The sequence below is a fragment of the Odontomachus brunneus genome, unplaced genomic scaffold, assembly GCF_010583005.1.
Source record: "Odontomachus brunneus isolate Ranch 3 - 2012 unplaced genomic scaffold, Obru_v1 Obru_scaffold_087, whole genome shotgun sequence".
Taxonomy (NCBI): domain Eukaryota; kingdom Metazoa; phylum Arthropoda; class Insecta; order Hymenoptera; family Formicidae; genus Odontomachus; species Odontomachus brunneus.
Window position 1 is genome coordinate 1189830 of NW_022639537.1, and position 24033 is coordinate 1213862.

General features: G+C 36.5%; 3 protein-coding genes across 6 annotated transcripts; 1 reads left to right on the forward strand and 2 right to left on the reverse strand.

Annotated features, from left to right (window-relative positions):
* Positions 1–165: 165 nt before the first annotated feature.
* Positions 166–13240, reverse strand: LOC116848018 (nuclear pore complex protein Nup153). Its single transcript, XM_032823707.1, has 8 exons — positions 12942–13240; positions 10913–11200; positions 10517–10832; positions 10182–10402; positions 9665–10059; positions 5754–9039; positions 4965–5092; positions 166–4855 (listed from the first exon to the last, which is right to left on the reverse strand). Exons 1-8 carry the CDS (start codon positions 13014–13016, stop codon positions 4789–4791), a joined length of 4776 nt encoding a protein of 1591 aa, XP_032679598.1. The 5' UTR covers positions 13017–13240; the 3' UTR covers positions 166–4788.
* Positions 13241–15546: 2306 nt separating this feature from the next.
* Positions 15547–20168, forward strand: LOC116848025 (negative elongation factor D). 3 transcript variants are annotated; one of them, XM_032823731.1, is made up of 7 exons: positions 15547–15844; positions 16996–17974; positions 18083–18335; positions 18412–18622; positions 19007–19147; positions 19223–19352; positions 19433–20168. In XM_032823731.1, exons 2-7 carry the CDS (start codon positions 16996–16998, stop codon positions 19465–19467), a joined length of 1749 nt encoding a protein of 582 aa, XP_032679622.1. In that variant the 5' UTR covers positions 15547–15844; the 3' UTR covers positions 19468–20168. The 3 variants fall into 3 exon arrangements, with proteins under 3 accessions (XP_032679622.1, XP_032679623.1, XP_032679625.1); XM_032823732.1 differs by lacking the exon at positions 15547–15844 and adding an exon at positions 16150–16298; XM_032823734.1 differs by lacking the exon at positions 15547–15844 and adding an exon at positions 16206–16258.
* On the reverse strand, positions 19501–21373 carry LOC116848026 (protein stunted-like). Of its 2 annotated transcripts, XM_032823735.1 has the most exons (4): positions 21203–21373; positions 20840–20970; positions 20076–20099; positions 19501–19625 (listed from the first exon to the last, which is right to left on the reverse strand). In XM_032823735.1, the coding sequence occupies exons 1-3, from the start codon at positions 21229–21231 to the stop codon at positions 20086–20088; spliced, it is 174 nt and encodes a 57-aa protein (XP_032679626.1). In that variant the 5' UTR covers positions 21232–21373; the 3' UTR covers positions 19501–19625; positions 20076–20085. The 2 variants fall into 2 exon arrangements, with proteins under 2 accessions (XP_032679626.1, XP_032679627.1); XM_032823736.1 differs by lacking the exon at positions 20076–20099.
* Between the last annotated feature and the right edge of the window lie 2660 nt (positions 21374–24033).

The window sequence follows — 24033 nt, forward strand, 5'->3', positions numbered from 1 at the left end:
TGATGAAACAATTACGTGTTTACGCGCTATCCGATACCCATAATATAATAGATCGAATAAACGTAATATTGTATATAGAATAATCAATAACAACCGCAGATCGTGTAATAGTTACTTAAGGAGCTATATATTGTTAAGGAATCCTTTAATGAGGTATTTCGAGCGTTTTACTGTAACTTATTTATTTGAGTGATATACTGCAAGGAGATGGAAGGAGCATTGAAACCATTCGCATTTTACTAAAAAAGAAATTGCGTATATCATACTGTGGAGATTCAACTGATCTTTTGAAATAGATTGTTACAATGATTTGCAAAGCGATATCTATATATGTATAACATATGTATACAATTCAGGGTTCGTAAACCACGAACATCATACAATAATTCACAGTGTGGGTTTCTTATTTTGTATATTTCTTTGAGGAACTGTCAAGGAGCAATCCTACTACTTACAGGAGATTAAAACAAAATAAAAGAGAACGTATTTATAAAATATTACACTTTATCTGAACATTAGGGACTGCAATCGAATTCGTATCCTAATGTCTGTCTCTAGATTATTTTTTGATCTAAAGGATTTTAGTATGGACCTGCACATTTCATTTTTGTTTCGCACGCACACTGGAGCAGAACGTTTTTTTTTAATAACGCTGATACATATACATGTGCATATGCTATAGTAAAATTCTTCAGTTCAAGCCGCTGTTTACTAAATGCCCTCCTACAGAAGTCACTTTTCTCTTCTAGATATAAAATAAAACTATATGACCCAAATTAACACCGTCGTTTTCTTTTTAATTAGTATTTGTTATATATCGTCTAATGGTGTATAATATAATTGTTACAGATAAACAGAGAGGATAGTATTAAGAATAGTATTCATAATAATGTTAATGTATCCTATCACGGTGTTTCTCAACACAAGCTCAAGTAGCTCTTGTTAAATATCACAAGCGCTACCTATTAAGGCAATGTCACCTTAATTCAATAAAGATATAGAATCAAAGAAGTAACCCTGGAGAGAGTTGATATTGAGATATAATTATTCCTTGCGCTTCTCTCTGGTCCACAAAAGAATTCTATTTTATTCTTTATATAGATTATTATTTTTATTGCGAGTATTATTAATGTCTTATCTACATATTTTGCGAAATCAAAGATATTTTATAATGTATCTAAAGGAAGAAATTGCAGCTTGCGGATTTCATGATATAATACACTTTCGGAGAATGTGATACTATCAAAGAACGAATATTTAATCGTCGTTAAGCGTATTTCGTCGATCCTTGTGCGAATAAAGATAGCTCTTCTTATGTTGATGCGCATTACATACTATAACAAACATTTCTTGAATTTTGTTCTGTCGATTCATCGGTTGAGAAACACCGATGCGTATTTTTCTTTCATATTATTAACTAGTGTTACATCATATGTATGAGAATGTACCGACATCCTCATAGCACCTGAAGCATACAGTGAACATTCTCCCATGTACATTTTATTTAATTACAGTCAGTCATTGGATTTATTTCATAACAAACTCCCTCATTTCTGAACTTCATCATTAGATAATTGCTTAATACATCATTCTCGATAGAATTGTTACAGATATTCAGAAAAATTCAGTACGATTGCATAATGTCTCCAATGGACTAAGATTATAATAAGGCCTCGGAACATTTGACATATTGTAACATCCTATGGCTCTCGTATAAACAAATATCGCATAAAAACAAATCTTGCAAACCTAAACGTTTTCATTTGACGTTTACATAAAAGAAATCTTTAAGATTAATTTTAGACTTAAAAAATTCAATTTAATAATATCTTGTATTTTTGCTCGTGCGAATAATATTATCAGCATTTTTATACACACACATGTATGTATATATACACACACACACATATATATATATATATATATATATATATATATATACACATACATACATACATAAAATACCACACTTCAATAATTTTCCGTTACGTAAATAAGACACACGTCTATGAAAATATTACAAAAAATATTGTCAGTCATCGGATGTTACAAATCTATTGTTGAACATTTTTAATGCAGTGCTCTTCAGACGTTTATGCGAACATATTACAATGGAGAGTATACAAAATGCTACAAAACAACTCCAATACAATTTGCTTTACAGTCGTTAATACATCTACGTTACACGTTCATTATGTATCAGTAAGGCCATATACGAAATTTAATACAAAGATACTACCTTTGCAGGCAGTATTCTCGATATATCGATTAATTTGGAAATTTGCCTATTCATAGACAAATGGACAACACAGCCTCAACAGAGAATGTTCACAGTGTAAGACAGCAGCACAGACATATCTCAGCGCAGCCTCCCTTTACCATTAATTACATTTTCGTGTTCTTTTTTTTTTGCAAATCGCATAAAACAAAGTCTCGTCGATCATAGTTACATCCAAAAGATCCTTTGTAGGTTTTTGGGTATGGGCTTGCTTAAAAACTAAAGTAATTTCATCTATGCGAATTAATTTTTAAGTCGGCGCTATTCATCGGTATATATGCTCAATTAGCATTACATATACCTGCATCACAGAGTTTTCTTCAAATTACCCATACACTAGCGTATATTACGTATTTAATCAACACACTGTTTACATCTTAAATGAGAAATACACCTACAAAGGGTATTTTGACAATGTTAAAAATATAAGTGTTCAACATAGAAACTAAATTATATGGATTTTTGTCTTGTAATAATGTATACAGAACTTAAAAAAAAACATTCCTTAGTGTCTACTTAACGTAAATATTACATAACAACGGATAAGCAACAATGCCTAACAAACTGCTTTGTACCTAAGTGTCTACTATGGCAGAAGATGGGTCATGTGCCGAGTTATTCTTGGCTACTGTCAAGTTTAAGCCAACATTATACACAACTACCCTAATCTTAAATAAGACGTGCTTGATTTAATAATGATTCGTTATAATCATTAATACACGCCATCTAACTACTTTCCGCTTTAGGGGCTTCTAAAAAGAGTAGTTTACAATATTTTTGTTGTAGTTCGGTTCGATGGATAAGTTAACATTATAAAATATATATAGCAATTGTAAAAATTTATTTCGAGTTGTATGTTGTGTTAAAATCAGAGACAAAAGTTTAAGCCAAAAAGTGCAAGATAAACTAAAACAATTTTGTTTGAGTGTTGCAACAGCAAATAATAACAGTAATTACCAGCAACTTGTGTAGAGAAAAATTATAAACATCCAATTGATGTCAGAAAGAAACTTTTTAGAAGCCCCTTAATAATTTACTTCCATTCAACATACTTCTCAAATTTATTTCACTCATTCTATGATAAAACACACAACATTATTATAATTTAATCCTATTAAAATGGCATTCAGTATATATTCTCTTATAGGATTATTTCATTCGATATATAAAAAAAATATACAATTTCGACTACTCAATGCAACCGTTCAGTAATCGTCAGTTTGTACTATCCGAATGCCATTTTTGTGTATATTACACTTTTCCTGGACTAGTTCTACAAAGATTGTAGGGCTGCCCACGGAATTCTAATTAAAATATAATTAATGTCTATATATATATAGTGGGACTTTATTGATATACAGTCAGTTCACAACGCTCGCAATGTCGAAGTTAACCAATTATCTTAGGCTGACATTTTACTGTCATAAACTCGCCGAGATGATCATTCGATTACGTATGGAGAATCGTATAACATCTCTCTTAAATATAATTAGCAAAATCATGCTATCAAATGTTACTCATACATATATACGAAGGATATGTGCATGAAAAAACAAATTCAACTTACACTATGCTGTATAATATGCAATTATATTGGGATCTCGAAAACTTTTTCCTGTTATCATATATATATTCGTCTCTTTAATGTAACTAATAATATGATATGATTTAAAGGGACAAATATAATAACAGTAGAAATCCCCATTCTTAAGCAACCGAATCAATATTCTGAAATATGTTAAGTGAATTAATTTCTAATTAGAGGGATTTTTTCTTTCCACTGTATTTTTATCGCTTAAAATCACGTTAACTTTCTCTAAAAAAAATAATTCATATATTGTAATGAAAAAAACTCAAATATAACCATTTAACGCGTCCTGTAAATAATGCTCAATAATCAAATTATGTTTATACATGTAACTTTTTGAAATCGCGTTTACTTGCAAGTAACAATGCTACGAGTTGTGACTGACTTATACTTACCTGAGCGGGTGTCAATCTCCCACTATTTCTTTTCTTTTATCTTCAATTGCACGTGCTGTGCTCATTATTTTTTTTCTTAATCGAGGTACTTTTCGACTTCGGCAAATATGTGTGTTATCTCGAGTACGTCATGTCGGTACATACGCATCGCGTCTGCTTTTGGGATAAGGTCTCAGTAATGCAACTGCATCACGACTTGTTTCTGGCTTCATGCCAACTCGACAATGTATATTATTCATTATTACTGTATAATTTAAATAATTTATAATTTACAGTTCCTGTAGAACACAAGTGGCTGTACGCAAGCATGTTCGGTTAGCGGATTATACTATATTACAAAGATGCTTGGTATATACCACCACACTGATGCGATCGGTTGACATATATGACAGAGTTTTCATTGTACCACCTTGTAACGCCTAACGGAGACATACGGAGATACATCCAAATACACGGATGCACAGACAGATGTAAGGACGCACCAGGATACATGCGCGAATGTTGTATATTGCATACTCTTTCTCTCTCTACCGCAAGCATCGTCGAAACGCTTTTTTGATTTTCCGCTGCACAGGCGCTGACTGAGGCGGTGCGCTGTAAAATAAGCAGAAGGCTATGTTTCCATATTTTGCACACACGCATATATACGCGACACATACACACATCAACCAGAAAGTCAGAAAATTCAATTTAGTATACTCACTTGAACGCTGTTGGCGCGCTTCCTTTCGTGAAGTTGAATGAAGGCCGGCTGTTGGGATCAAAAGCCACTGTGGGATTAGAACCGGGAGAACTAAAGTTGAATCCCCCAGTTGGCGTGGACGTGGTTGACTGTAACATTAATACATTATCAACAATATGACTTTATACGAAAATACGTCAGGCGACTCTTATTTAAAAAAAGTAAATTAAAAGCTCCTTGATATTCGATCACAAAAGGAGAACAATAGGGCATACGAGAATTTACGCACAGATCTTGTAGTGCAATAAAAAATAATTAATTAAAAATTATCATCGAATAGATAATTATATCTATTTAACTAGTCCAGATGGTCCTATTTTGATCCTAAACATCTGGGTTATTTAAAGGTAGTTAGAGGTAGTTTGTAGGCATAGAAACAATTAGAGCCATTAAGAGTTTCTTTAGATTTTCTTTTAATCATAACTTCCTTAAAATATAAAAACATGTTGAAAAGTTAAAAAATATATCTTATGATCTTTTGCAAAAAATTTCAAAGAAACCTCTTTAATTCATGCCTACAACAAACTACCCTTTAAATAAATTTGATTATTTCTTTATTTAGTGATAAAAGAAATTTTAAATTATATTTTATTACACCATAAAATCCATGCATAAGCGCTCATATATCCTATTGCTCTCCTTTTGTGGTTCTCATTTAACAAGTACAATTCCGTTTGTCACATTTTACATTATTATAATATACCAAACACCTATACAACACCTATACAACAAATACAGGTTTGCATTTACCATTCCACCGAAGTTAAAACCTCCTGATGGTGTTGCTGGCGGAGCGGTGGATCCGAAATTGAAACCCGCACTAGACGAGGAAGTGGACGAGAACGACGACGATGTCGCCTGAGTCTGCGGATTAGCACCGAACATTGGAGTCGCCGCTGAGGTCTGTCCGAATGCCGGTTGTGGTGTCTCTTGTTGCTTGAGCGCGTTGAACGTGAAATTGGCAGTATTCGTCGACGCTGGGTTAGCGAACGTATCGTTACCGAATATACTGCTACTCGACGGCGTACTTGAATTGCTGCCGAATACGAACAACGGCTGCTTCGCGGCCGACTCTGGTGGATTAGTGTTCGCGGAGAAATTGAAGCCGCCGCTCGCCGATTGTTGCGCGGGCTGATTCGAGCCGAATGCAGGTACGGAAACCAAAGTCGACGTGTTGCTCTCATCCGATTTGGTAGTCGAAAATATAGCGGGCGTCGTTGTGCTACCGAATGCGGATGTGCTACTGTTGTTCCCGAAAGCAGGAGTGTTGGATGAACCAAATGGCATCATAATAGAGTTGGACGAACCGAAACGGCTTCCCATCACTGAGGGTGTCTGCCCAGGTGAACTGAATACAGATGTGGTCTTCTCGCCGCTGCCGAACACAGGCAACTTCGTCTCTTGTGTGCCGAAGATCGATTTGTTCTCGGCACTACCGCTGAACACTGGAATCTTATTCTCGGGCGCAGAGAATCCTGACGATTTGACGGTCGCGTCGGTGAACACCGTCGGTTTGTCCGCTTGGCCAAATGTCATCGGCGTCTTCGAGTCGTTACTGTTGAACAACGGTGTGGAACTCGAGACTATCGGGAAGGCTGAAGCACTCAGTGTGTCGCTCACAGCGGGTTTGTCGGAGGACAGTGGAGGAGGCGTGGGCGTTGCCTTGTTTATCTTGTTCTCGCCGAACGACAGATTCGTAGAGAGAGCCGGCGACGATGCTGAAGCTTGGCCGAAGGTTGGCACCGCAGCTGTCTGGGGAGTCGTCTTTGGGGAGTCGGAAAATGTTAGAGAAGGTTGAGCAAAAGTTGGAAGACAAGTGATCGTTGTACTGGCGGTGGGAGTGTTGCTGTTAGCAGCACTCGTACTGCTCGGTACGCCGAACGAGAAGATCGGGTTTGGTTTTGTGTCGTTCTGCGACGTAAAGCTTTGCTTGGGTAACGCTGGCAACGTCGTGCCAGTACTGATCGTTGCTGTATCGCTCGTTACTGTTAACTTGGAGCTGTCTGCCACGGTAGTCGCAAGAGGAGGCTTCTGTGCCGATTTGTTCGAGATAGGCTGGTTGAATATCGTTTTTGGCGCACCAAATGTGAAAACAGGAGTCGGACTCGCGACAGTACTGAGCACATTGCTCTGTTGCTCACTTGACGTTGTCGAACTGTTACTCTTCGGCATACTGAAAGATAAGTCTTGTCTAGTCTCCTGATTCGTTTTAGCATCAGCTTTGTCGGTAGCTTTCATACTGAATTGGAATCCGATACTGCCAGATGACGTTACGGTACTGCTACTGGTCTTGGGTGTTTCACTCGCGGCTTTGTTCTCTTCCTTGGGAATACCGAAAGTAAATTGCGTCGTGCCGCTGCTCTGTTGCACGCTACCGAATTTGAATCCGTTCAATGGTGACGTGGTGTCGGTCTTGGATTGGCTATCGGTTTTATCTATGCCGAACTTAAACCCACCGCTGTTGGGTGGCACACCAAACTTGAACTGTAAGGTTGATTCAGTGCTCGATGTGGGTTCTTTTGGCTTCGTAGTACCGGGCTTCGAAGCTTGGCAAGCCACGCATTCTGTCTGTTTCGCGTCGTTCTGCAGCAAACAAGAGTCGCAGGTCCACGCACCCTCGGGCTTCTTAAATTTGTCCCCGAATCCGTTGGTCGTCAACGTTTGCTCTGGTTTGCTCGAGCCACCGACGGAGCCAGGTTTAGCTGTGTTACAGCAAGGACAGGTGCTGACGGAGCTGTTGTTTCTAACGAGACATCCCGGACACTCCCAGGAATCTTTGCTGGGCTTGAATTTGTTCATTATGTCGGAATTACCGGGTTCCGTCAGCGTGCTCTCCGTGCTAACGGGAGTTAACTTCTGAGCGGAAGACTCCACGATAGTGTTAGTCTTGGTTGAGCTTACTTTCATCGGAGTAGGTTTGGATGTGTTGCAACAAGGACATGTGACGACGTTTGAATTATTTCTCAGTAAGCAGCCGTAACACTCCCACGATCCTTCGGCCGGTTTAAACTTCTCCATTAGATCAGACTTTTGGGTTTTGACCACAGTCGATGCAGTTGGTTGTGTCACGGACTTGGCTCCCGGTTTCGCGGCAGTGCATGCCACGCACTTGACATCGCTCTGCTTATTTCTTACGTAGCAAGCTGTACATTCCCACTCATTGGTGGATAGCTTGAAGTGAGAGCCGAAGCAATCTTTGGCGACTGGCTTCGTTTTTACGACAATGTCAGTTAACGGAGGTGTCGAGACTTTATCGTTGGGATTTGGCCAGGCAGCTTTACACGCGATGCACTGTTTATCCGAGCCACTGTTCCTGATCAGACATTCACTACACTCCCAATTGGATGCAGGCACCGCAATACTGCTAATTGAACCGAAGGACTCTGTGTCACACGCGCTTTTCGCGTCTGTATTGGAGCCAAATATACTGGTTGTTTTGTCGGGGTTCGCTGTCTCAGAAGACGATCCCAAGTGTGATTGCGTAATTACATTAGATTCTGTCTTGTTCAATTTAGGACACAATATGTCCAGGACACTTCCCGACTTCAGCTCGTGAACCACCGCCGACTCGACGATGCTGTCCTTGCTGCTCTTTGCCTTTTGCTTCAATCTAGGTGCCGTGGACGAACCGGACCAAACGAAATTCGGCATAGACATGGTCATTATATCAGAAGATACAAGAAACGATGTATACCCTATTTTTGAAGGTGAGTCCGACAACAATTTCATGTTACTTGGACTGTCTTCGGCATTGATCGGACTGCTAAACGTATAGTGATTGAAAGATTGCAAATTTTTCCCAGCATCTGTCACTTTAATCGGACTGGCGAATGTGAAAGTGTTTTCCTTGTTTGGCGTAGTCTTGCTCATAGTGTGTGGAGGAGGAGGTATCGTAAAGGTGAAACTGGGTAATGTCGATATCGGTAAAGGTATGTTCGGCAAATTTACGGGTTCAACTGTTTCCTCTTCTTCTAAATTTCTCTTAGATTTGCCCTTTATTTTACCGTGATATTTTTCTCTATCATCGTCCTCAGTTCTGCAAAAATAAAAATAGAAAATCAGCATGTTCACTATCAAAATTTATTTGAGGAACTGTAGGAGAAATCACTATGTATATTTTTCTATATAATTGTGTAAGATAGAGTTATACTTGTTTCAATATTAATTAAACTTTAATTCGAGTTTAAACTCTATTCAAACAAAAACTTGAACTTGATGATTTACTTGAACTTGAATTAAGATTTAATCAACATTGATAGAAACAAAAAGATAATTTGATAATATATGAGTTAAAAATAAAAAAAAACTTTACAGTCATACACATGTGACACTTTCTGTAATCTTTCATGATATATGATTTCTCATAAGATTGTATTAAATGTTACACGATAGATTAATTTACAATAAATTATTAATTGTTAGGGTAAAAGGGGAGTGCACGGAATATCTTACAAATTTGTTTAATCGATTGCAAGTGTTACTTTATGGATATATATTTTTATTTTAACGTATTTCGCAAGAATTTTTAGCATATATTTTCTTGCTTCTGACATCATTAAAAACAGATAGACAATGCAAGAGACCAGGAGTCTTAAGTATTAAATTCTACCTTTTACAAGTATAAAAGTAAACGTACATAAAAATATATTTGATAAATATACCTCAGATGATACTCCTGTGCAAGTGGAGGTGGTTCGCTACGCGCAGAAACTATTTTTCTAGCTGCGAGAGTAGTATCCTGTAATTTTTGCCGTCTCCTTAACTTCAGTATGTCGGGGACGGTTGGTACTGTCAACTCACGCGTCAAATGACGCAAACCAACTCTGGCGGATGGAGTCGCTACTTCTTCTCGCGCTCTCTTCCTGCTCAGTAACGGAGACGCTGCGTTACCTGCGTTTCTCATCGGAATTTTCTTCGCGTCGGATATAGGTGACGAGAAATGTTCTAATGCTTCCAATATTTTCTTAGCAGTCTGACTCATTCCTGATGAATCAACTTCTACTGTAGTAGAAGGTTTAACCTCAACACTTGTTCTCCTTGGTACTTTAAGTTGCAACTAAAATCAACACACGGATTAGCATAACAATCTAGCGAATCAATAACAAATAGTTTTTGCTTCAACTGCCGTAGGAATGAGGAATTCAATCTCTCTTATCAAGTAACAACTGAAATACACACCTCACTTGAATCGCTAAAAACGTTACGACCTCTTCTATAAAAGCCTGCCGTATTCGCACCCCCGAAAGTGGTATTACCACTATAAAAAGGGGAGGACAAAGGAGATGCTCGATTTAGCGCACTTGTCATAACTGATGCGTTAAAACTCGGTCTACGACTGCTTAAAGTATCACGAGAATTACTATCTAGAAACAAGGACCTCGGAGATTGTAAGTGATTAGCTGAAAAAGAACAAATTGTTCATTAAGCATAGCGTTCTTTTTTTCAATTTAACGTTAAACTTTAGTGAGCTATGTAATGTCTACTTAAATAATTTGTATGCAACGTATACGTACTAAATGTCAATTTATCATCAATATGTCTCTTTCTATTGGAAAATGACGAATTGTAAATTTGTTGCAGCAAATTTGACGGGCCTTCGTGTCTATTTGTCTGTGGAGTAAGTGAGCTGCATCCACTGGTGCTTTCACTCGATTCCGAATGATCATCCAACCCATTAGCTGTCCCGTTATTGGTCGGTGAAGTTAAAGAATTTAAGTCAGACCTGTGAGACGTCGCAGTCCTCATGTCTGCTTGTATCGCAGGTGTCGAAGATATTAAGCGCCCTATCCCGCTTGGCCCAGCCGTTGCAGGTTCCAAAAAGTCTTCCGACTGTAATAAATTTCCATGAGCGAACTTTTGTCTCTATCTCGAAGTGTTTCATCATTCAAGTGCTCAAACATTCAGCTTACCGTTTCATTCTGGATAGAGTATTGCTTCTTAGAGGAGTCAACCGTGTTCAGTGCGGTTTTACTCCTTGGTTGTATAGAAAATGTCCCAGGTGGATGAATCACATCCATACGTATGCGCGGTCGTTTGCTAGGAGGCTGCTGCACATCATCGATGAATTCTGATTCTTCAGGATTCTCTCTAACATCTAACGTATCCTCACTACCTTGAGAGGTATTGAACCACTTACTTATCCACGATCGTTGGGGTATAAAATCTGTTACCTTGGTTGCCACCTTTTTTACAAACGACTGTGGATAGAAATGAATCAATATGTAAGATACACATAACAAATAATTACATAACATAGTGAAATTAGCTATAGTTATGCAAGAATGATCAAACAAAACCAAATAATGTACGCTTCAAAAGAAATGAAGGTGAAAATTTGATTACATGATATATGATTTAAAAAGTATAGATAGCATTGAGGTTTTTCACAATCATTCAAAAAGTCAAGCAATTTTTTTCCTTCAAAGGTATTCATTAACAAACTTAATCCTAAAAAATGGGTAAAAAGATGCAACTAGTAAAAAATAAAAACTATATAATAATTTTAGACATCCATAAAGTTTGGATTATTTTATGTAGAAAGATATATGAATTACTCATTAATGAAAGAAAAAATAACTTAAAAATCATAGTTTTATGGATTGGGTTATTCATTGGATGGATAATTCTTGCATAACTATGGTCAATTAAGTTCCACTGTGATCCAGCATTATATCGAGCACATTGTAAAAAAATTGAAAATGATATCTCAAGAATTGTATACAAATCTCCTTTGAGCAAAAATAATATTTAACAAGTTATATATCAATGTTTCTATTATAAATAAGTTTATCACTTCTAATACTTCTATTATATATATGGAATATATCAGAATTTGGAGAACTTATAAAAATAACAGTATCAAGTGTAATAGTAGATAACAGAGCAAAAATAGACTCTACCAAAATGAGTTCTGGCTTTATATAATGAGTTTGAAAACTACCTGATTACATATAAATTTAATTAAAATCTAAGCTAAACTTGTCATACACCACTCATCATATATATGCAAAGTATAATTATCATATGTATGATGATAAATACTTAAATATTACTCTCAAGGAATTTATTGCTTACTAAAAATTAACAGTGTTAATACATGTACTTTTGAATCAATTTTGCAAATATTGATCTTCCAAATAAGTTTCACCAAATTTATTATTTTATATTTATTCACCAAATTCATCATTGATTCCTACATTCCTACAGAAAATATATAAGAATCATGTAAAATTTCTTCAATGCTTTCAACTAAATTTCATGTTATATTACGATATAAGGGCAGTCAATACGAATTCCAGTCCCCGACTTTGACAATGCTAGGATCACAAGACACTTAAGAGAGTAGTCTATTTCAGCGCGAAGCGGTTAACATTACCGCGAGAGCTCACACACGAAGACCTACGCAGAGCGCGTGACGCGTTTGGTGCACGACGTTAGCTAAGGGCAGAGAGGGGAGAGAAGGAAGAAAGAAAAAGAGAGGGAGGGAGAGAGTGAGAGAGGGAAAGATAGAGAGAAAAGACGGATAAGAGTATGATACGTGATTTTCGCGCCGAGGAGCCTGGCTCCGCGAAAGAGAAGCATGCTCGGGTTCGACTTTTCGTCAGAACGCGTGGATCTACGCAGCCGAAAAGAGACGCGTTTCGACGCGCGTAACAACATGCGACAGCACACGCGTGTACGCACGGCAGTCTGCACAGTGGGCGCAGAAAGATTGAGGTTATCGGGCACACTCACATAACCACCGTGACATCGTAGGTACTTGACGGAGGGACGTCGTAGGGACAAGGCGGGCGTGCGGGATGCTTTGCGGCGAGGAATCGGAATCCGATGTTGGCATGATCGCTGTGTGGGCTCGGAGACGGTACCGCGTGGAAAAAACGGCGTCGTGTGAGCCATGAATTCGCTTACACAGCGCGGCTCTTGCGCGAGACTACTCACGTTGTTCGCATCGTAGGGCTTCGCGTTGCGCGACGGTGGCTGCTTGCCGGCCGGATTGCCGCTTCCCTTGGCCATGCTAGTCGCTGCTCACTGTTCGACGATTACCACGCGCGAGTGTGCGATCACGTTCATCGCCTACGTCTGAAAAACGTCACTGTCTGAGCACTGCACCACCTTCTTGCTTTCTTGCGACGAGGACCACGAGAGATAATATGGCCGCACTCGGCCCCAAAGACCGCCACCAGGGCGCCAGTAGGCCACTCTCGAATCACGCTCGATGCGCTTGCCCACGTGACACACAACGTCTTCCCTCTCGTCCCAGCGACCGACGACAACGCCATTGCTATTAACGGACGAACTTAGGCTACGTTCCGAAATTCACTGCCAGTACTGAAAATCTATAGTTCATGTCACGTATATTATAGAATTTCAGCACTGGCAGTGAATTTCGGAACGCAGCTTTAATTGTAATCTTTTCGAAGAAATATTCTAAATAGTTCTAGATTTACAATTTCATTAATTCTGTTCTTATTAGCTGAACTGTCTTAACTGATGCTATAAGTTAGGCTGAAGTCCCATAGCATATATTTTTCGCATATCGCGTAAGTGCGTAACCAATAAATTGCGACGTTTAGTATTTCTGTGTAACTTCTAAAAGAATAGAAAGATGTGATTGGTTACACGGTTACGCGTTACGCGAAAATATATGCCATGGGACTCCACTCTTAGAGTGAAACAAAACATTTATCTCACTCTAACTTATTACACCAGTGTGCACCAATTCAGGCAGTTCAGCCAAAAAGAACAGACTTATTGATTAATATCTAGAGAATTTACTTTTGTAATTTTCAACACGTTGTGTTAATATACGATCGATTCTTTACACGATTCAATACACGATTGATGTGTTCTCGGTGTGGTGAATAAGTGTATTAAAAAACCAACAGTTATACAGAGCTACTTTGCAGCTATTATAAAATTGATACATCTAACTGGGATATGCTCTTAATCTTGACTTAATCTACGAGCAAATATCAATTATATTTACGAATTTTATAAAACAGTTTTCTCTACTGAACGCAATCATTATCCCATTGGACAAGATGGAAAGTTTACAAATTTACCTTAAAAGTTATGGACAACTTAAGCAATAATGGCTCCTGCACACAGGACGTGGTAATGCTTACCGCGCGGCGGAAATTCGTGCGACAGCCAATCAATATGCTGCTTTCCGTAATAACCTTCTAGCTCTTACGGAAAAACAACATATTGATTGGCTGTCGCGCGGACTTCCACCGCGCGACAAACATTACGCGTCCTGTGTGCAGGAGTTATAAGTTTTACTGCGCAGGTCCTGATTCTCGAAAATATATCGCATACGACATTTAGTGGAGAGCTATAGTATATGTAACATGAGCTATAGCTATAGCTATAGCTTTTTACTAAATGTCGTATACGATATATTTTCGAGAATCAGGGCCCAGGTTTAATCATACCATAAAATAGTTGCGCAGTAAAACTTACATATACGCAACTAGTTAAAGAATCGAGCCCCAGCTGATTGGCTGGCATAAACATATCGGATTTAGACATTGCGACGCCAATGCAGAAAGATAGTTATTATATATATACTACATGGAATGAAAAGTCCCGGGCCTCACATAGGCTAGTATCAAATCGTGTATGTCATCGTTGAGAGCCATCCGTTGAGGGCCTCATTCCAAATTTCATGACATTTTATTCATTAGTATTCGAATGACCGCCGATTGTGTCAGACAAGTTTTGGTTGTTTGCAAATGATGGAAAAAGTAATGAAAAAGTAATATACACTATAGTATATGTGACATATACTATAGTGTTTCTAGTAACAGAGTGCACCCGGGTAGGGAATCTGAACGCATCCTTGAGTGTGTGGGATGAGAGAGAGCATGCTTGTAGGTTTCGAACAGCGCTCTGTCTTTGTCTAGTACAGTCTGAACCAAAAGCTAAGTCGACTGATTTCTAAACATAAGCTGAATCTTTGAATTAGGAACCATCTTTGCTTTGTTTTTTTAATAAGTCGATAAGTGAATACTAATAAATGAGAAAAAATATATCTATATATATTTTTTATACCCTAAAACTTTCGTTCATAAGCTTAAGTCACTGCCATTCAGTGGTCACTGCTTTTCATATTATATCTAACTTTTAACTTAGCTATATTACATTCTCCCCACTCTCGACTATACTATGAACCAGACAAAGATAAGAAAGGAAACAAAGAATCTCTCTCTCATCTCGCATGCCTCAAGAAGCAGCGCGCGTTCCAGGGCTGCGTTCCGAAATTCACTGCCAATGCTGAAATTCTATAGTATACGTGACATGAACTATAGAATTTCAGTACTGGCAGTGAATTTCGGAACGCAGCCCAGGTATATATATTGGGAGCGGTGCACTTGGACACGGTGCATTTGGACACAGCCAATCACAGCACCGTGTGATTAGAGACATTTGTAGGGTCCCTTGGAACAGCGACTTGTGATTGGACTGTGTTCAATTGCCCCGTGTCCAACTGATATAACCCATATATATTTCAGTAATTATTGTTAAATTCATGGCATAGCGGTTATGTTGTGCTGAATATTAATAAGCTTGGCCAGCTGGATTGTTTGTTCTTCTTAATTTGAGGTTATTTGGGCGTACGATAGAAGTATGCATATATTACGCAGTCTGCGACAAAACTATTCCGCAGATTCCACTAAAAACTGCTGAAAAACGCGGAACGTTCGTGATTAGTTCCGCTCTCGTTCGGCGCTCCGCTATTCCGCTGCATGGGTTTGCACCATAAAACGGAAATTCAAGTATTCTCTGTACTCACAAGAAGTGTATTGCATTGGGATATTCGTTAATTCTTAGCAAACAATGTAAGTATAATAATGTTTTACAAAGTATATATTCTCTATATTCAAAACATTATGACTAATCGAAAAATAAGAGATTTGAACGAAGATTTGTATTGTTTCACGATCTACGATCTTTTCTAGCCTTCAAAATTGTAAGCGTTCAATAGAATCGTGTTTTGATGAATAAAATAGGTTGATTCTGTAACTTTTAACGCTAATTCTTAGCGAACAATATAAGTATAACAATGTTTTACAAATAAATATATATTCTGCACATTCAAAACACCCTATACAGCACAAATCTTCAAAGGACGTTCTAAGGACGTTCTAAGGACATTTATACATCCTAAGAACGTCCCAGAATATTCTCTGAAGGTTTTGTGCTATCTGGGACTGTGACTAGTTGAAAAATAAGAAATTTGAACCAAAATCTGTGTAATTTCGCGATTTATGATCTTTTCTAACCTATAAAATTGTAAATATTTAATAGAATTGTGTTTGATAAATAAAATAGACCGATTCTGTAACTTTTAACGACAATGTCGTCATCATTATATTATCGTTACGTAGGGTAATATATGATAAAAAAGTTGTGCAACGATACAGCATGTTAGCAACATCGTCATTATAAAATTAGAGTTGGCTTGCAGGATTGAAAAATAAGACGATACTAATGATGTTATTTTCACAAGTTACTTCTTACAGTGATTACATAGTAACGATATTTTTTACATAACAGAAAGAGAGTGTGTAACAGTAAATTAAAATAATTCTTATTCCATACTCTTTTATCGAGAAAAGAAAATAAGAGTTAATTAGTATAGACCGAAATATGATTTAATATAAAACCCATTGTACAGTCAGCTGATTGAAATATTGCAACACTTTGGTGAATTCCAGCATGTCCTTGCTGAAAAATATCCTTAATCAGCTGAGTTTGTACAAAAATCCTTATTCTGTATTGATAAAAAGTGACTTATAATCAATCAAAATGTCTATAAGTCGTGTTTAGAAATTTTTTTTATTACCACTTTAGAAGTATTTTCACATTGATTTAGAGGATTACCAGAATAAAGATTAAAATATCCTTAAATTTAATATGTTGTATTTTGTAATTATACTACTATAAGACATCATGTAGCAACATTAATGTTAATACATTTAATACCAAGATGGAGTCGATGGATTATGATGAAGATCGCAGTAGTTGGCGTGATGAGATGGGTCGAAACAATGATGAGTGTGGTGGTGAAGACACATCTGAAAATCCGCAAGAAATCTTGAACGAATGTCTGGATAAATTTAAAACAGCTGATTATATAATGGAACCTGGGATTTTTGTCCAACTTAAAAAATACTTCCAAGCTGGTGGCAATCCAGAGCAAGTTATAGAATTATTGTCCAAAAATTACACAGCTTGCGCACAAATGGCAAATCTTCTCGCAGAGTGGCTGATTCTTGCTGCAGTAAATGTTACTGATGTACAAGCAATGGTAGAAAATAATTTGAAGGATATGATTCTTAAGACCTTTGACCCCAAGAAAGCAGATAAGATCTTCACAGAAGAAGGTGAGACCCCTGCCTGGTTGACTGAAATGATTCAGCATCCTACTTGGCGGTCTCTTATTTATAGACTTGCAGAAGAGTATCCTGATTGCTTGATGTTAAATTTCACTATCAAGCTGATATCTGATGCTGGATTTCAAGGTGAAATCACTAGTATCTCAACTGCAGCTCAACAAATTGAAGTATTCTCACGTGTATTAAAAACTGCCATTGCTGGGTTTCTTGAGAACACAGAAAACTGGCAGTCAAGTATACAAGAATGTGCGAAGATGGTATGCCATGGTCAACATACATATGTCTACAGTCAAGTTCTGTTACAAATTCTCGCACAAGAGCCTCGTGGTGGCTTCATGATGAAAAGACTTTCTCAAGAGATTACAAAGTGTGCTCAACAAAACCGACATGACGTCACACCAATAACTATGGCGTTGAATGGTGCTGCTACTAGTCCTATAGCATGTCAGGCATTATCGTCTATGTTATCAAGAAATTGTTTAAATCCTGCTGACATTAGTTTATTGTTTAGAAATTATTCATCTGCAGATCCACCTCCTATTGAGTTACTACGTAATCCTCAATTTTTGGGTAAGCTAACAGACTTATTTAATATGATATAATAAGGATTTATATAATATAATAAAGTGTACGTCAGAAAAACTGTATGTAACGCTATCTTGTCTTTTTCTTTTATAGAGTTATTGGTTGACACACTTTTTAAACCTGGCATAAAAATTAATCCTGAACACAAGCCAAAGTATATATATTTATTAGCTTATGCAGCAAGTGTATGTGAAACATGCCCTAAAAGAAGTAATACACGTAAAACTAATAAGGATGACCTGAAAACAACTATTCAGGCAATTGAAAAAGTGCATAATATATGTAATGTAAATAAAGGATCAACTGAGTTAATAGCAGAGCTACAAACTCTATATCAATGTATACGGTGTGTATTTACTTACAATGTCTTCTCTATGTCAAGACGAAAGGAACACTTTTCACTAGTAATTTATTTGTTACAGATTTCCTGTTGTAAGTGTCGGTGTAATACGATGGGTGGAATGTACTGTTACAGAACCCTCTTACTTTAAATTGTGCACAGAACATTGTCCTCTTCATCTTGCTTTATTAGACGAAGTTGTAGTTTGCCATTCTTTATTACATCCAAAAGTATTGAGACTGCTAGTACAATTATTTGAGAGCAAACAGGACGAATTGGAGATACTTGTACAGGTAGCTATCCTTTAAGAATATTATCAAGCTGCAAGATGAGAAACTCGTTTTCACAAGATCTATTTCAATTATTTAAGACAGAGCTCGGAATTAGTTGCCCATTTCGGCCGATTCTCGGGAGCTACGCCTTCTATCTTCCCCTTGCCGCGAGCGAGCCATGAAAATGACGGTCGCGGCCAGTCGCGGCTTCAAGCTGGGAGGCTCGACCGTCAATTTTGTGACCCGCTCGCGGCAAGGAGAAGATAGAAGGCGTAGCTCCCGAGAACGGGAAAAATGGGCAACTAATTCCGAGTTCTGATTTAAGATACTGTCGAAAATTCTAAAATTCTATTTTTATCGAAAATTTCCGATAAAATTAAAGTTTTTAACAATTTTTCCTTGCAGCTGGAAATGAAGAAAATGTTGATCGACAGAATGGTAAATTTACTGAGCAAAGGTTGTGTAGTACCCGTTGTATGTTACATTAAGCAATGTTGGCAACGCGGCGATACAGATGTGTCTCTAATAAGATATTTCGTCACTGAGGTAAATTATAATGCTGTCTTTTCGTTGGTTTATGTCACAACATATAGATATTTTAATGAATTGTATGTTTACAAGGTTTTGGAAGCGATAGCACCTCCGTACTCAACTGAATTTGTGCAATTATTTTTACCAATGGTAGAAGATGAAGAAATTACTGGAACTATGCGAGGAGAGAGCGAAAACGATTTGGTTTCAGAATTCATTGGTAAATACAAGAGTTAATCTACAATAGATAATAGCATGGTTTTTGTAATTTGTAAACTACTTAATTTGTCTATTTTTTAGTACACTGCAAGACACATAGCCCTGTTGGAAGATGACGTTACAAAAATTAAAAGTAAATAAACTCGAAGAACAAGGATGTATAACGGATTTTTATTCTATCGTTATACATCACTTATATGGATCATATGGCTGTAAACATGTACATATTGGATGAATTCCAAATCCATCTGTGATATGATCATCTAAGCGTTTTCTGAAACAAAAGGATATATACATAGATAATGCTATGTAAATATAATTAAAAGAAAAACGCTTATTAATGAACACATGAGAAAACATGTTATTTGCTTGAGAAAGAAATTTACTGTTATAATCGTAACTGTAAATTTAAGCAATCAGTATTATTTTTTAGTTTAAATACACAAGACAAAATATCACTCAAACATAAAAACATTTGATTCATCTTTGGAAGACACAATAATATTGGTTGTTGAAATTCTGAAGTATCATAATATCAAAAGACTGTTATATCCTTAGATGTAATTAAAAAAAAAGTGAAACCATGTGCTATATTGTACATACATGGTAATCATTGTTCATAATAGAGGAAAATATTAGTATCTTGTTATATTAAGGATATGTATTAAGATAGGAAATATATTTTTAAGAACACACATATGTGTGATACAGATCATAGACTTACTAAACAATGATCACATCTTTTCAGCTGTAACAAAATATATCTTACATGTAATACAAATGTATAAAAAAAAATAAATACTGTAAGAAAAGAAAATACCAATAGTATAGGTGATACTAAGCTAATGATTACGAAAATATGAAACAAATATAAACTTTTAAGGTTCTTATTTTCTCGCTACAGCAATTTTAACCCTTTTAGTGCCGACCGAAAAAATCTACCTAAAATACTAAAGCGTAAAATATCGGACCAAATTGATGTAGTTTGATAGAGTTTGAGAAAAATTTCTGAAGAGAAACTAAACTATTTATAACGTCTTATAAAATTAATTTTGAGACAGAGTTCTCTCGCGACGCGGATAGTCCAGCAGCATCATATGCGCAACGATATATCATTGTTAGCACTTTTTACAACTGTTGCTAACGATATATCGTTGTTTACTATAAGGGTTAATTAATGATATCAGAAGTGGGAAAATATTTAATATTTTTGCAAAATATATGTAATAAAAAGATTCATAAAATAATAATATATGGTAAATCAGATTTATAAAATATTTTGAGCTTTTTTTATTTAATTAATAACAAGAGTATCATTTTATAGATGTTTTTATTTCAACATATTCAAATACTTTGTAAAAATGTTTAATGTGCATTTTTTCACTTCTGATGTAATCAATCAAGATAACCATGACAAGAGCTTTAATGACAATATACCCGATTTTATTAATATTTATTTTAGAATAATAAATTTCAAATTATACATACTGATAGGTTTTCCATCCTTCCACTGAGTGAACTTTACGTTGGCTTCATCGCGTTTAACTGCTTCGACTCTTAAGTCAGCTTTCAAGGCTTGCCTAACTAACCTAGCTGCGATCTGAGAATAGTTAATATAGCTGCAATAAAAAAAATACTTTTGTACATGTATATCCTCAACTTGTATAATATTTTATTATATATAGAAGGGAGAAAAGGAATTGTAAAATTAAATTTTTCGCTATAATTATATAAAATATAAACAATAATTATATGAAAGGTAGGTTACATAACGACCTTGACGACAAATTGTTGCAACTGTATGACATACGTAAAAGAAAATACATAAATAAAAACTCAAGATTTTCTTACTTTAATCCTGCTTGCCTCCACGCTGACATTTTTTAACTGTACTTCAAAAAGACTGCAAAGGAACAAGCAAATCCGTTCGGATGACACCAGCTAGCAGAACCTTATGCCTTCTACTACCATAAAGAACCAATCAGGATATTTCTTTAGATGAGTACTTTCTCTAGAAGAAAATTGCACTGATAGTAAATTTGGGTTAGGCGACAGTTTTCCGAAAAATGGAGGGGATAATGTTGGTACCAAGGAAAATCTCTACACGATATAATTTAAAGATCTGTTCTTTGTAACTGCACACTGTTGAACTAATGCAAAAGGTTAGAGTGAGAAAACGTATACTTGCCTCACTTTAATTTATTGCACCAGTTCAGCAGTGCATCTACAAAGAAGAGATCTTTAAATTATATCGTGTAGAGATTTTCCTTGATACCAACTTTATCCCTTCCGCTTTTCGGGAAACTGTCGCCTAACTTAAAGTTGTTCATAAGCAGAAGCAATTAAAACATCGATTGAGTAATTAGGACTTCGACTGGTTGATTATTCGCAGATTGATTGTTAATACTTCTTTTGGCTATAATTTATTATATTTTCTACATTTCAAATGAAAAAAATAGATGTGATGAAGGAAAACTATGAACTTAAGGCCGGTGTCCCATTAGTCCCGATCTACAATATGTGTAGTAAGCTTTAAGCTTTAAGAAATTGACCAATCATAGTAGAATTATAAAAGAATAATCAATCATGATTGGTTAATTTCTTACAGCTTAAAGCATACTACACCTATTGTAGATCGAGACTAATGGGACACCAAGGTCCGTGGATTGGTAACAGTGCGAAGGGAAGGTCTTCCGAGAGATACTTGAATATCTTAAGCCAGCGGCACACAATGCTTGTTTTCATGATGGATTGCTTGCTGGACGTAAATACTCTATTCTGATTGGTCTGTCTTCAGAATGCACTAATCAGAACAGAGTATTTCCATCCAGCAAGCAATCCAGCATGAAAACAAGCATCGTGTGACGCTGGCTTTATGCCCAATTTCTTCACCTCTGGTTAACTTTATCTACCAGTTATTTTATTGGAATTGACCAATCATATTTATAGTTGACAAGATTAACTAATCATGGTTGACATTTATCCGATACATAAAGTTAACCGAAGGTGAAGAAATTGGGCATTATAGCGTGTTTGACTGGCTCTGAGTTAATCGCTCCGAGAACGATTAATGACGTCATAAGTCTCTACTAGCCAATCATAAAGCTTATAAGTACTTATTCGACCAATAAACGTAGGCTGAATAATCCAGAGCCAGTCGAACATGCTATTAATAAATAATAATAGAATAGCTTAATAAATAACGCAGTACTAAATGTACACCTTAATCCTCTCTTCTTATTGGTCATAACAGAATGTATCATGACTAGATGTCGCTGACGTGACGTTGAAAACACGACAAGAGCAAGTTCTCCCTCGAGGACTGCGTTCAGAAACTCTACTCGGTGAGTAGAGTAACATTTAATTAGCCAATCAGGGCAAAAGGAACTAAGATTTATTTATTATGATTGGTTTATTAAAGTAACTGTACCCATCGAGTAGGATTTCTGAACATAGCCGAGGCAGTGCTACAAATTCGGGTAACTTTTGGTGCTTTGCGCCGTAAGCGTCATTCTATCTTTTTCCCGCAGGTAATGAGCGATAAAGATAGAATGACGCTTAAGCGCATAAACGCCCAAAGCGAACGCACCAAAAGTTATCCGAACTTGCACCACTAGTCCTGTTCTTTTAGTTGCATTGCTGAACTAATGCAATAAGTTAGAGTGAGAAAACGTACATTTGTCTCACTTTAATATATTGCACTAGTTCAGTAGTGCAGCTACAAAGAACAGGCCTACTCCCTCGAGATCGCGCATGCGTCTTTTTCCACACGAAATGGCGGACGCTTGAGGTATTTTGAAGTTACGCTGGCATCATTTTCGTGTCGAAATTGACGTAACTTCGCATTAGGTAAATTTAATAATCTTTACAAATGATCTTAACACGTATCTCGATGCGTATATGATCATATAACGTAGTTTAGTGGTTATTAACCTCTGATTTGTTGCCACAAGCGTAGCGGAATAGCATTGTTTGTAACGGATGTCCATTTCTCGAAGTTCGATCTCACAAAAACGCACTTCTGCTTCAGTTTGTACTTACATTTCAGTTAGTCAGAATCTTAGAATTCCAAGTATATTTTTTTCATATGAACATGTTTCACATGAACTGCGTTCGCTCTGGATACTTTTGTGCTGATAATATCACTCTATTTTTTCGCTTATATGCCGAAGAAAGATAAAAAGCATCTAAAAAAAAACGTAGCCTTGGATTGTGAACCGAGAACCATATAGTTAAATTTAACATTGAAAATGACTTGTGTATATAAACTACTTGTACTGCTTGTATTCCCAAAGCTGTCAATTTTTTATTATAATATAATATCAGAGATAAAATGGTAGTGAGAAACTGGACGTTTCTGACAACTCTCACATTTGCACAAGTGTTTTGTTATAAGATGGTCTTAATAGAGCAGATTCGTTAAATATTGTGAAAACTGTGTTATCAGATATCCTAGTATCACTCACACAGCAGAATGTTCAAAATATATCATTGGGATATCCTTGGGAAAGATATTTCAATATCTCTAAAATATCCTCATAATGTATTTTGAACATTTCTGCTGTGTGGGCAGTAACATAATATCGATGTTACAATGTCAGTTCAAGCATATAATATGTCATGTAATAGTTACATATTATGTATATATTATATAAAATGTAACAGTTACATAACATACTATA

Excerpts from the sequence above, each read along its gene's own strand:
- LOC116848026 (XM_032823735.1), bottom strand. The coding sequence starts at position 21,231 with ATGTCAGCGTGGAGGCAAGCAGGATTAAA. Across the intron at positions 20,971-21,202 it reads TGGAGGCAAGCAGGATTAAA|CTATATTAACTATTCTCAGA; the intron begins GTAAGAAAATCT and ends TTTTTATTGCAG.
- LOC116848025 (XM_032823731.1), top strand. The coding sequence starts at position 16,996 with ATGGAGTCGATGGATTATGATGAAGATCGCAGTAGTTGGCGTGATGAG. Across the intron at positions 18,336-18,411 it reads ACTCTATATCAATGTATACG|ATTTCCTGTTGTAAGTGTCG; the intron begins GTGTGTATTTAC and ends TATTTGTTACAG. Across the intron at positions 19,353-19,432 it reads TTTGGTTTCAGAATTCATTG|TACACTGCAAGACACATAGC; the intron begins GTAAATACAAGA and ends TCTATTTTTTAG.
- LOC116848018 (XM_032823707.1), bottom strand. The coding sequence starts at position 13,016 with ATGGCCAAGGGAAGCGGCAATCCGGCCGGCAAGCAGCCACCGTCGCGC. Across the intron at positions 10,833-10,912 it reads ACTCTATCCAGAATGAAACG|TCGGAAGACTTTTTGGAACC; the intron begins GTAAGCTGAATG and ends AATTTATTACAG. Across the intron at positions 10,060-10,181 it reads TTTTTAGCGATTCAAGTGAG|TTGCAACTTAAAGTACCAAG; the intron begins GTGTGTATTTCA and ends TGTTGATTTTAG.